Source organism: Rhinolophus hipposideros (genome assembly GCF_964194185.1).
Source record: "Rhinolophus hipposideros genome assembly, chromosome: 12".
Taxonomy (NCBI): domain Eukaryota; kingdom Metazoa; phylum Chordata; class Mammalia; order Chiroptera; family Rhinolophidae; genus Rhinolophus; species Rhinolophus hipposideros.
Genome location: NC_138058.1, coordinates 64,444,416 through 64,457,885, shown reverse-complemented (window position 1 = coordinate 64,457,885; position 13,470 = coordinate 64,444,416). Strand labels below are relative to the sequence as shown.

The 13,470-nt window shown below is 38.0% G+C and overlaps 1 protein-coding gene across 2 annotated transcripts in view; it reads right to left on the bottom strand.

Moving 5' to 3' along the window:
- Positions 1 to 13,470, bottom strand: part of LDAH (lipid droplet associated hydrolase) — a 90,831-nt gene that overhangs the window by 47,340 nt on the left and 30,021 nt on the right. For both annotated transcript variants that reach the window (XM_081069068.1, XM_081069069.1), the window contains exon 4: positions 12,295 to 12,464. In XM_081069068.1, coding sequence (XP_080925194.1) covers positions 12,295 to 12,464 — 170 coding nt within the window. The remainder of the gene's footprint in view (positions 1 to 12,294; positions 12,465 to 13,470) is intronic.

Sequence of the window (13,470 nt, the reverse complement as noted above, 5' to 3'; positions counted from 1 at the left end):
ACAGCATTTTATTCTTGTGAAGCATCTTTCATTTAGTGCCTGCTAGGCTTTTTCCACTTCAGGGAATTATTTTGTGGCCTACGTTGCATATTGTTCACAGATTTTCCATACGAGCAAGAAGGGAGAGTAAAACAGCCTCATACACACTGGGAAATCATATTAGATTTCCTGCCTTAAAGATCATATTCATAGTTCTCATCTCCACAAACTAATGGACCTAAAAAGAATCTACTGGCTGGAATAAGCAATACCCCATACACACACACACAAAACAATGTCAGAATTTTGTTCATCTGTTTCTAGTCTCTTCCATGTTATCTCTTAGCTCTGACTGTTGTTACATCCACTGAGATTCTGAATGATCTCTTCTGTGAACACCCAGTTCCTTAGCATAATAAGGTCTGAATGAGGCAAGGTTCAAGCTATGCTTTGCAGACCTGTACCCACCCATTTGCAAGGGTATTCAAAAAGAAAACACCTCTGCCTTAGCATGGGCCACTCACTCATACCCCAGAGCCTCCTACAGTTCTGGCCACTATGATCTCATGGTCTGATGTGACTGGAATACGGCTGTACTTTTTTGAATAAGGTCTGCTTCACTCTAGCAGTAGGAGTAATGATGATGCCAATCCAAACCTCTGATTCTGTTATCACGTTCAAGTAACAATCATGAGGCATGCCATCAGAAGGCATACCTATCAACAACCCAAATATTTTGGGGGCGAGGGAAAGACAGGTTAATAAAAAGTCAGAAGGAAGGCCAAAAGCCTCGCTAAGTGAGTGGATTAGGAAGAGGAGGGAAGATAGGGTAAGAGGTTAGGATAGCTGCTACTGCCAGAGGCTACTACCGACTTAGGGCCACTACTGGTCTTAGGGGTGGGCTTTTCTGCAGAGAAACCATGAAAATGACACTACCCTTTGCTTTTCCTTGTATTTGTTATCTATTGCTGTGTAACAAATTATCCAAAACTCTCTCTCTCTCTCGTCAACCAACTTTCTGCTATTAAGTCATACAATTAAATTGCTTTTTTAGAAAAGAAAATGCATAACCATTAAATGGTTATAACAGTGAAGAAATACACCATTAAAGAAAATTTTTGAAACAAAAAATAAATTAAAAAAATCATCCCAAACTCACTACACAAATACAACTACTATATTTATTTTGGTAATTTTATTTTCAAGCTTCTTTGTGTTTTTTTTAATATAGTTGCGTTCATATATTTTCTCTATATTTTAACATCCTTCTTAATATTCTGTAATTAATATTTATGTATTACAATGTCTTTCGAAAATATAATTTTAATAGTTGCACATTCTATTCTCTACTTAACCTTTCCTTTAGAGTTGGACATTAGGATGTTCATGATTTTTTGTTACAACAAATAATATTTTGGACATGACTGTTTTTCTATTGTTGAGATTATTTTCTTCATATAGATTCTAAAGAAAAGAATTGGTTGATTCAAAGGGTATGAACACTTTTTATAGAAATTATTTTTGTCTGACAACACAGGATCATTGCAAAAAAAAGTAGAAACAATGTAGTATCCACCTACAACACACCAATACCTCCAATCCCCAGAAATCATAAGCCACTGGTATTTACCGGTTCAGGTTTCCTAAAAATGTACACAGAAGTATACACACACAAAACTGAACTTTTCTTTTCAATACTGCAATAGAAGCAGCTCATTTTGAAAACTGTCGAGGTATATTAATCAAACATTGTTAAGTACTACTTTCATCAAACTTTGTTAAGTACTACTGTACTCAATAAAGAATATACAGACAAGAACAGACATTAAGTACTTCCATGTATGGATTTATTAAGCACTGTGTGATTGTGTTACCTACACATTTTTCAAAAGATTTTTATTAGCTAGTTCTTCTTCAGTGAATTATCTGTTCATGTCCTTTGCACCTTTATCTGAGAAGCTGTTATCGTAAGTTAACCTTTCAGCCTAGTGGCTAAGTATATAGACTTTGGAGTCAAACACACACGGGTTCAAATCCTAGCAGCCACTTATGAGCTGTCTAACCCTGAGCAAGTTACTTTTGTGCTTTCTAAGTCTCAGTTTCCTAATGTATAATATGGGAATAATAATAGCCCCCTTAGAGTAGTTGAAAGGTTTAAATAAGATCCATAAATTAAATGGCTCAAATTTTCATTTTTTCTTAAATAAAAACAAAATTGAAAGGGGGTACTTCATTATCTTCTCTGATCTAAGCATGGAAACTCAAGGGACAAGTTAATTAGTTTTAAAATGACTTATATAAAGTCATGAACTCTTACATCAGATTCTCTATAACAAATGCCTTTCTTTAAACAAGTTCACATTCTGTTTTAAAAAGCTACTTGTTGAGTTATAAAAGCAATTTGTGATACATTTAGTATGTTAAGTCTCTCTGGATACTATACTGATCTTCAAAGGCACATTTATTTTTTTCTCCTACCTTCCTGAAATTTACAACTATATTAACTTCCATAATTGGAAAGAAAAACCTTTAAAGTAAGATCTTGCAAACCAACTGTAAAAAGACATTTTTGAAGACAAAGAAAATCTGATATGGACTGTATTAGATGACATCATAGAATTACCATTAATTTTGTTGGTGTGATAATGACACAGTTATATCGAAAAGATCCTTTTTTGAAGATGCACAATGAAGTATTTAAGGGTAAACTATCACGATGGCTACAATTTACCTGAAAATATTTAAGAAAAAAAATGAGTTAAAGATAAAAGATTAGTAGCTACATTAATCTGGATAATGGGTATTTGGAGATTCATTATACAATTATTTTTATTTTTGTTTGAAATTCTTCATAATAAAGACTTTAAATGTGCAGTTGAAAAAAAAGGTGTCTTTTTTTCCTTTCCATCTATGTTAGCCTAGCTAGCTATATTCATACATCATCACCGAGACGGGCTGCACCTGAATATACCCTTAAACTGCTTGAAAAACCTCTCCCAGGATGTGCCTTTTTCCCACTCTTACAAGCTGAGGTACCCGTGATTCACCGAAGGCCCACTTACAACAGACTTGTGACTTCCGTCACCACAAGAATATTCTGAAAATTTGTTACAATGTCACATACGCAACTACTTCAGTGCCTAACGAGACAATAACACAGACACTGGACTCTGCTGGAAATCAGAAGGCCACTGCAAAACAGAAGACTGAGAGCTTGCATACAAAAGAGCAGGGCTTAAATCAGCTTCCACTGACAGACCTCTGCTACCTTGCTGCGTAAATCTTGGAACTTAAGACTTCAAAGAAATGAGAACGAAATACATGGTCCCGTGCCAGGTCTGACCGTGCTAATTCAAGGAAATGAGAAAATACATCTTGGCAGTGCTGTTTTCCTGAACAAGCTGAGTATCAGCACCTTCACTCACGGGGGTTGCTGCTCTTTTGGATAAGGTCAGAAGTGGAAAGAGCTAGAATACATTAAATACGAAAAAGATCCTTCCCTTGAGAACCTGATAAGTATATCTCCCCCTCCAAGGGATGATATGAGAAGACAGACAGAGCTGACATGTTATGAAAGAACCAAGGACAGGTTTAATTGCCCACAGCATCTCAAAACATTCTACGTTCCAAGCTTTTGGAAAGCTTCGCTTGGCTGTTCTTAAACCTCAGCATGCACCAGAATCACCCGCAGCACTTGTTAAAACACTGATTGGTGATCCCAGACCTAAAGTTTTGGATCAAGTAGGTCTGGATGGAGCCTAATCATTTGCATTTCTAACAAGATCCCAAGTGATGCTGATGTTGCTTTGAGAACTACTGGCTTAGATAACTGAGTGAGTGCCTAGTGTCATCTATTATGTTCTAGTCCTGGGCCGAGAAGAGGTGATGATAAAATGTGTTGAGGCAGTAAGTGCAAGGTTTTCTCTGGCCAGCAGCCACTTCACTTCATTTGCCATACCTGTCGCTTTAAACACATCTCACTAACTCCCAATATACTGGACCTTTGAGAGGATGAGGGGAATTTTCCATATCTAACAGTCTCATGGATACACAAATATTAAAATGGTTCAATATTTAAATCTGAAAAGTGTTCAGAAATTCTCAGATGAAATGCATTAGATAAAGTACTAAGTATTAACATGCATGAAGAATGTTCTATTATAAACCCCTGTTTTCACTTTCTTACAGCCTTCCAAAAAATTAGTCCTTTGTGGTGAAATTTTCCATGCTTGGTTTCAGCCCAAAGGTGATTTTTTTTTTTTTTGCAAAGTTTGAGAAAAATATATTAAATCGGTTTTGAGTTATGAAAAGATGAAAAAAGCCCACACAATTTTTCCACTTTGAAAGCAATTTCAGGATTTTTCAAAACACGCAGATAACTAAAAATGGCTGAAGTTGAAAAGTTGAAACTTTCCATGTGTCTGGTTTTCAGCAAGGTAGTCTCTTGGGTAGTTCAGGAAAGATAAAGTGTGCGCACACACATAAACAGATAAATATATATTTAAATAAATGCCTAAGTGATTGAGAAAACAACATTTTATCATACTCAGTACAAGCTCTCCTCAGAGTAGGGGATTTATTGTTTTCTGAAATGGAGAATCTTTCACAAACCACAGTATGTTTAGTTGCTGATTGCCTGACCCCTGTGGTTTTCACACACCAGGGCCACATGGACGCAACTGTGGAACAACTATGCACTGTGTTTGCAGAATCCTCCAGTTCCCTTCACACTCTAATCTTCCCTTCTGCCCCAGCTCAATTCTAGGATTCTGATCACTGTCTTCTGAGTTCAATTTCTGCCCTTGGCCCATGCCTCAACACCAGCTCCCTTTTCTTCTCTGCTCTGGAACACTCACTTCGCCTTTGTCCCAATTCACTCTGAATTCCCCCGAAAGCATTCACTTGCTTCCCACTAAAGCTCCCCGCCCCCCACCTGCCCCCTTGTGTATTTGAAGAACTCGAGTGTCAAAGAAACAACAGTAAAAATCTTATGTTTAAGTCAAACAGGTTTTGGTAGCTGTCAAGGTAACTTACTCTAGCCATCTATAATTATAACCTTCCTAACTAGTTCCCCTGGAAAGCAGATAATGGGAAAGTTAGAAAACAGAACCCAGAGTCCTAGTTCTACCACTTACTAGCTAACTGACATATGGGTTAGACACATAACTTTTTGGAACTTTGGTCTCCTAATCTGTAAAATGGGGAAACTCAGGTTGTCATTTAACAACATGTGAACATGTTTTGTAAATTTCAAATGAATGATGAGTATAACTGTTAGTAATGACAATATATCAATTAAAAAATTGCTTTAGGTTTCTAGACTCAAATGAAGAACCAAGTATAACGCACAAAAACACTTTTGCAAGGAAGGATGCAGTCAAAGATTAAGAAAAAGTCAATTTTCCTACTTTTCAAATGTGCAGGCTTAAAAGACAAAATAGAAGGAAACCTGCTCCAACAAATGTTCCAATTTCTCTTTCATTTTCAACCCGTCTCTCTCTCTCTCTCTCTCTCTCTCTCTCTCTCTCTCTCTCTCTCTCTCTCTCTCTCTCTGCATGGGCTATTCCCCTCAGCATATGTTAAATTCTTTCCCGCTTACAGGACAAAAATGTTCTCTTGACCAGTTTCTTGTTATCATCTTGTCTTCTCCCTTTCACTGGCCAAATCCTGGCTCACTATCCATTTATCACCTAATTTCCTGCAACCTCCTCCCATTATTTCACTAAAAATGTTCTCTTCCAGGCCATCGATCCCATTACAAATACCCAAAGCCTTAAATTCCCTTTCTCTTTAACCTTTGTTACACTCAATTCTGTTACCTTGTTTCAGTTATCTACTGCACATAACATACCATCCCTGAACTTACGGTTTAAAACCACAATGGTTATTCTTTCTGATTCTGTGGAGTCCAGAATTCAAACGGGCCAGCTGGATTTCTGCTCCATGTGGCATGGGCTGAGTCATTACCTTGGCTGCATTCAGTAGGGTGGAAGGTCCAAGGTTTTGCTCACGTCTGGTGCTTCACGATCCCCCTATGTGGCCAGCCTGGGCTTGCTCACAGCATGATGGCCTCAGGTAGCTGGATTCTTACATGGCAGCTGACTCCCAAGAGGGAGGAAATAGAACTCCCCAGTATCCTGATGGTCTTGGCTTGGAAGCACCAGACCATCACTTCCAACGTATCCCATCGGTGAAACCTAGTCACATGCCCAGCCCAAGTTCGAAGGGGAAGGCATTGACACTTTACCTCTTGAGAGAGGAATGACAAAGAATCTGTGGCCATCTTTATTTAATGTACCACATATCTACACCTTTCTTGACATTGCCTTTCTCTTAGTTTCTGTGGTATATTCTCATCTAGGTTAATGGCTTTCGATTTTTTTTTACCTTGACCCACAGAAAGATATAAATTCTACATCTAGGATATCAACACACACTCATAAAGAATGAAACAAATGTTTCAAAATAGATACCTTTATTAAAATACATTTTAATATTTCCTGTTCCATTTTACTCTATTTTATTATATGTATTTTTTCAAATGCTGTCTTATTGTTCACAAACATACGCTTTCCTTCTCTGAAGAGGATACTTTGCAGCCTCATTGATGACAGACTTGGTCACGTAACTTCCTCTGCCAATGCAGTGTGAGGAGTGACAATGTCACTTCCAGGCAGAGGTTTTAGAATGCAGTGTGTGGTTCACTATTTCCTTTTTATCCTCTACTCGACGTTACTCCATCAATCTGGATTCTGGAATAAGAGTGCATGGAGAGACCTATATGGGGGCAGTCTACTTTCAAAAGACTTGTACCATGAACAATAAACAACTCTTTGTTATTAAAAGCCACTGACACTGGGTTACTAGTGTCCTCAGTCTATCCTATCTTGACGGAACCACTGGTTGAAACCCACTGAAGTGATTTCAGGATCCAATAACGGACTGCAGGCAATAGTCTTGAAAATTATTATACCTTTTGCCTCTTTCTCATCTTTATCCTCTTTGACCAATTAAAGTCATTCCCTTAATGTACATCTATGACCTGTTTCTTTTCTCGATGAACTATTTCCCTTTGCAAATCACATACACTGTCTTCATTATTTCTCATCCAGACTAGCAAACCGCCCTGTCACTTAGTTGTCCACTTTATATTCTACACTCTCTTCCCATTTCTTTCCTCTTTTCACTAAGAGATTAATTTACCTGATGCAGGACTGTTATCATCAGATGTCCTTCAGTGGCTCCTTGCTGTCCAGGAAAGAGTCCAAAGCTCCTAGTCCAAACGTTCTCGTCCCTGCATTCTATCCACCTATGTTCTCATATCCCCCTTGCTCCCTCATCCACACTCTGCTGCATCTACCTCAGACCACTCACTGCTCTCTCCATGTACCCAGTGATAAAAACCATGTCTCTCTTTTTATACTGTTTCCACTACTTACAATGTATAGCAACCCCTTACCACCAACACATCAAATTATCTGCTTGTAAATCCTGACTCATCCTTCTCTGTTCAAATAACAGCTTTTCCACGAAGCTTTTTTTTTAATCTTCCCAGTTAGAAGCCACCTCTCTCTTCAAAACACTTAGAGTCTATAGTACTTCCTCATTTGCCTTCCATTTCTTATCACATAACTTGGGGACAGGATTCTGACAACAGCTATTTTAACAAATGACTTCTCTCTTATTCTTCCCCCCCTCCAGATTACCTCGACTGTTGAACACAACTTAGTGATGTTATCTGAATGTTTCTCACAATCATGTCTAACTTTGCAGATGTGAAGGTTCATCAGAATAGTGCAAGTGCTGCACGAAGAGTCTCAATAATCTCACAGTTTGTAGAATATTTGAATTTATATTTTTCCCTAATGTAGATGAAATGTACTCCTGAATCGACATCTACATGATGTCACATGCTGTTCTAACCTTTTCAGTAAAGGTTCTCAGCTGTACTTGTGGTATACTTTGAGTATCTAAAATCTGAGTATCTAAAAGCACCCCTGGGGATCCAAAAAGAAATGAAAGAGAAAAAGGCTCTGAATAATAACAAATCCATGTACTTAATTTTGTCAATTTTACTCTCATGTCTTCATTTAAGACCTGTTCATTCATACTTGAGATGAAATTCTAACGTGGTTATCTGTTTTCTCTACCCATAGCAAATTAGTAGCAATGAATTATAAGTAGAAAACTATAAAATAAACAGACAAGAATTTTTTTTGAAAAGCACAATCATTTAAGATTGTATTTTACTGTAGTATAATAACACTATCAAAATGATATTCTTGAATCACTAATGCCTCTATAATTAGTATGCAGGTTGAAGAAGGCAGATAAGTAAATAATATAGTATATTAGACAAATTTTTATCCAACTGGATAAAATAGTCTGGTGCTTAAAGGAGTGAGTTTAAGTAATCTGGAAATTTCATTTAGAGTGAAGATATTTTTGCCAGTCCGACAGACAAAGGAAGCTCTATGTTATTGTGCATTTTCCCCAAAGGAAGGCCAAATAATATTAAAAAATTAAGTCTTGAAGGATCTGATACCTCTGGGAGGAGAGGAAGTGTTATCATCAAACACTATATACATGTTTAGAGGAAAAAAAAGTTAAATTACTTGAAGCTCACCTCATGACTTGGTGCAAAGCCCAAGTAAGAATCAAGGGCTTTAAAGCCCCAACCTTGAACTTTATGTAGACAATTTATTGGCATAATCAGATGGCACATTTTAACATACGGAGGATGAACATTGAGAGAAAGAATATTCTCGATAGTGGGGGTAAGAGTGCTACTTTTTTGTTCCCATGTTACTCCCTGCCACTCTGCCCAAATTGTTAGAACAGTATTCTGGGGTCTCTTATTCCTTGAGCTGACACATAATGAGTCACGTGAGTATACTCCAGGAACATCTGTAAGCTTTGCTTTATCCAAAGGTTGAAAGAGCCATCAAATATCTTTTTAGCCTCTCTTTCTACCCATAGCTAATATAACTGTACCCCACCCCTGGATTCAGACAGAGCCAAGGCTGAGTCCTGGCAGGCACTTTTCTCTCAGTTCCCATCTATAAAATGAAAGATGGATTAGGCTGTCTCTAAAGCCCATCTCATTCTTAAGGTCCTATGAGTCTAACTTTGTGCTTATTATTGTTAAATCATGACAGCTACTATTTAACAGTCAATCAGTTACCTGTTTTCTCAGGTTTCTTTTTAAATTCTTTATTCTGGACATTACTGTCAAGATATATAAAGAATTTCTATAATTCTATGGACCGAATTTGCTTAAAGAAAACAATTTTAATACCAGATTTTTAAAAGAGCCATTTTTTTCCGTGTATTAAAATATAGGTCAGACAATATGTCTAAAATATGCAATAAGTCTCTTTAAATGATTTTAAGACCAAAGTTTCCTATAATTAGTTACAAAAATATTGTAAAGAACTGAACCAAAATGAAACCAAATAAACCAGCTACTAAACTACACATATGTCCTTAAAATCTTATGGGAGTCAAATATTCCAGTAAAAATAACAGAAGAGATGGAAACACAAGTTTCTTATTATCACACTTCATATGTTATAAAACATAACAGCTAACTTATTTTTGGCAAAATGATTAGGGATTGCAACACTCTGGCTTACACAAACTTATTTGATTGTCAACTGCATCTTAAATGGAGCGTGTCATGCTAACTTCAGGCATGCCGGCACTGTGCCGTCTTAGAGTAGCCTAGAGACACTGAAATTTCAACACTTCAGCAGGGATCATACCACCAATACGAACGGGGCCAGGTGTTTAAAGAGGGGTGGGGGGACTTCAACAATGTAGTTAATTGAAACCAGATAAAGCTTTAGAATCATAAAAAAAAAATCATACAGATGTTCACGCTCCTCCCCGGGTGACCTCTATGGACAATTTATTGCACACGTTACAATTTATTGCACACGTTACAATTTATTGCACACGTTATTTTCTAAAATACACCCTTTTTAAGAAAACACAGTTTCACGTGTCTCTCTGAAAACTCCATAATCACAGTATGAGTTATGTCTCCACAAAACACACTAGGTTAAGCTCATGGTTTATCTTTCTTTTCCCATTTTATCACTATTCCTACAAGGGCAAGAGCACCTGAGAGCCAGGCAATAATTAGAAAGTTACAAAGCTGAAGAAGAAGTAAGAAGCTACGTTAACCTCATGAGGCATTGCCCTTCTTTCTCAAAACACATTGTGAACACAGCCTAAAAGGAGAGATGGGTGTATGTTGAAAACCTGTTTTCAAAGATGCACAAGAGAAACAGTGCATTACATGCAGAATGGAAATGGAGTGAATAAAAATCCCCAAACAGATCTGTGATTAAATTAATAAACTCTGAAGGATTGAGAAAAGAACACACACACACACACACACACACACACACACACACACACACAGATTTATGATAGGAATTGGCGCATGCTATTTTGGAGGCGGAAAAGTCCTACAAGATGCCACCTGCAAGCTGGGAAGTAGGAAAGCCAGTGGTATAATTCAGCCCAGGGCCAAAGGCCTGAGTACTGGGGGTGCCACTGGTTAAGTCCTGGAGTTTGAGGCCTGAGAACCCAGGCTCCAATGTCCGAGGGCAGGAGAAGGTGGATGTCCTAGCTCAGGAAGAGAGAGACTTCACCCTTCCTCTGAGTTTCCGTTCCACTTGGGCCCGCAATGGATTGGATGATGCCAGACCACAAAAGTGAGGGCGGACCTTCTTTTCTCAGTCTACTGATTCGAATGCAAATCTCCTCTGGAAATGTCCTCACAGACACACACAGAAGTGATGCTTTACCAGCTATTTGGGCATCCCTTAGCCCAGTCAAATTGATACATAAAATTAGCCATCACAAACAGTAATGCTATTATTCTTTCAAAAATGCAAGTACTCTTTCTTTAAATGTTTTTAGAGTTTTTAAAACACCTGGAACAACTAATAACCAAAATTACATTTCATATCAGTTTCCTACATTTTATTTGACAGGACCAAGTCACTTCCTACACTGGGAAATAAATTATATATACACATACATATCTGTATGCTTGATTGTATATCACGCAAGTGAAATCCTAACTGTAGTAGTGGTGGGACAAGTAGCTTCTCACACAGCCCTCAGTGACCCTCACCTCTTAGTATTCATGCTGTAGTGTAAATCTGCTCCTCATGGTATTAAAAATCATACCCAGGGAGGCTACAGTTGTGCTTTTCCCAATGGCAGTTAGAAGTGTGCTAAGCTGGTGGGAAAGGAGCAGATTCCTAGTAGTTCCGAGACTCCACTGAAGATATTTTATCACATGGAATGAGTGAAGTCAAACTCCTAGGAGACAGAGATGCCACGAAGGAATCACTTCCTATCGTGCGTTCAGATTATCAAGTTCAATAGCACCCCCTCATGCTCCCACACACGCTATCCTTACATAAGACAGTAGTTATCTCATCTATGGCTTAGTCGGCCGCCTCCATTCAACCTCAAAGACTGCCTTATTCCCTGGGATGTCCTCATAACACAGCACATAACACAGCACAGGGCCTGACATCTAGCAGGCGTTTAATATGTTTAATATGTTTGCTGAATGAAGAAATAATTTCTGTTGTGACTCGCATCCACCCAATGGGTTATTTTAATGGTATATATTAGTGAAAGTATGAGTTTTTGTTTTGTTTTAAAGTCTCTTGTAGTGGCTTTCCTGGGCACTTTAAGTAGGTCTTTGTGCCTCCAGTGCTTCTAGCACATAGTGGCACCTAATAAGTATTTGTGAGGGAGTGAATGAATGAATGAATGAATGAATGACACAAAAAGGCTGCCGAGCTATAGAACTAATAGGAATCCATACTTAGGACTAAATAAAGATTTAGTGTTCCATAAAGACAGCTGTTTACCTATCAATGATGATGATGATGATGATAACTTTTCTTCCTTTTGAAAAGAGGCATGAAGATTTGAAGAATACTCTCCCAATAAAGACAGAGTCTGGTCTAGGTCTTAGCTAGTGACTGCTCTTAAATATTCTTTTATGAAAGACAACAAGTTACATAGAACTTAAGAAATCCAAATAACTTTAGATTAAAAATTGGAAAATTCCTCCCTCCTTCAGCATTATTTTTTGAGACTTTATGGAAATTGCATAAACATAGAGTCACACTGGCCCACAGTAATATGCAGAAAAGGATAAAGGCAGCTACCAAGTATTCTCTCTCTGTTTAATTTATCAATTAAACAAGAGACAAAAGAGCAAAGGAAAGCTGAGGGGATTTGTGCAAGTGCAACAGTCACCTTCTGAGACGTACTTACCGGGAGCTCAGGGGCGTGCTTCAGAATCTGAAGGGCAACATAGCAGCCGATTGAATGGCCGATGACCACCAGTTTCATTTCCTTTGGCACATGAGTTCTCAGGAAAGCAAGCTTGTGTTCTACTTGACCATGGAGTCCATAGATGTCCTTAATTTCTTGAGCATTTGGACCTAAAAGCAAAGATATGAACATGTTTCCACTCAATGAGTGAAAGTCAATAAATTCACGAGGAAAAATATCTTGAGAAACAGTAACAACAGTAGTAGTTACCATTTATTTAAAACCTACAATGCTCTCCTAGCTACAGTGTTAGGCACTTTATTTAAATTATATCAACCAATCCTCACAAGAACTCTAGAAAGGAAGTATTATTATCTTCACTTTACAGATGAAAATCCCAAAGCTCACAGACATTAGGTGATAGACTGACAGTCACACACCTATTAAGTGGGAGGCGGAGATTCAAATCCAGGTCTCTCTGTCCTCCAAGCCCATGAACTTTCAAATATTCCATGAACTACTTTAGCTTCAGCCAATGGTTCTCAAGCTCGAGCATGCATCAGGACCCTCTGGAGGTCTTATGATAACACTGACTGCTGGGCCCACCATCAGAGCCCCTCATTCGACAGGTCTGAGAATTCGCATCTCTAGGTTTGCATGCAAGAGATGCTGATGTTGCTGGTCCTAGGACCACACATTGAGAACCACTGGTTAGGCTAATTACATTATTAATAAACAACTAAGAAAATCCATGCTACTTTAGTTCAGACAATCTTCGCTTGAAGAACTCAGACTGAAAGACTGAAGGAGAAATGTTGTGAACTGTTTGTTTCAACCAGCACAGTCGTGACCTGAAATATCCTCTCTTCCTTTCACAGATGAACCGTCTGCTAGATTCTTCAAGACTAATTAAAACTTTAAGAAAAATTAACAGGCCTTCCTTTGTACGTAAGCAGCACTGCACTCTTATTATATAGCACTTTGTCACACTTGTAGGATTGTCTGTTTATTTCCTCTCTTAGGTGGTGAGCTCCTTGAAGGCAAGGTCCATCTTTTCATCTCAGTGTCCTCTGTGATTAGCACACAGTGAATATTATTGTTGAGTGAAAATATGAAATAACTAGACAAGCTGAAGATGCTGCCAGCTCTAATATTCTAAAAATATAGACAACTCCA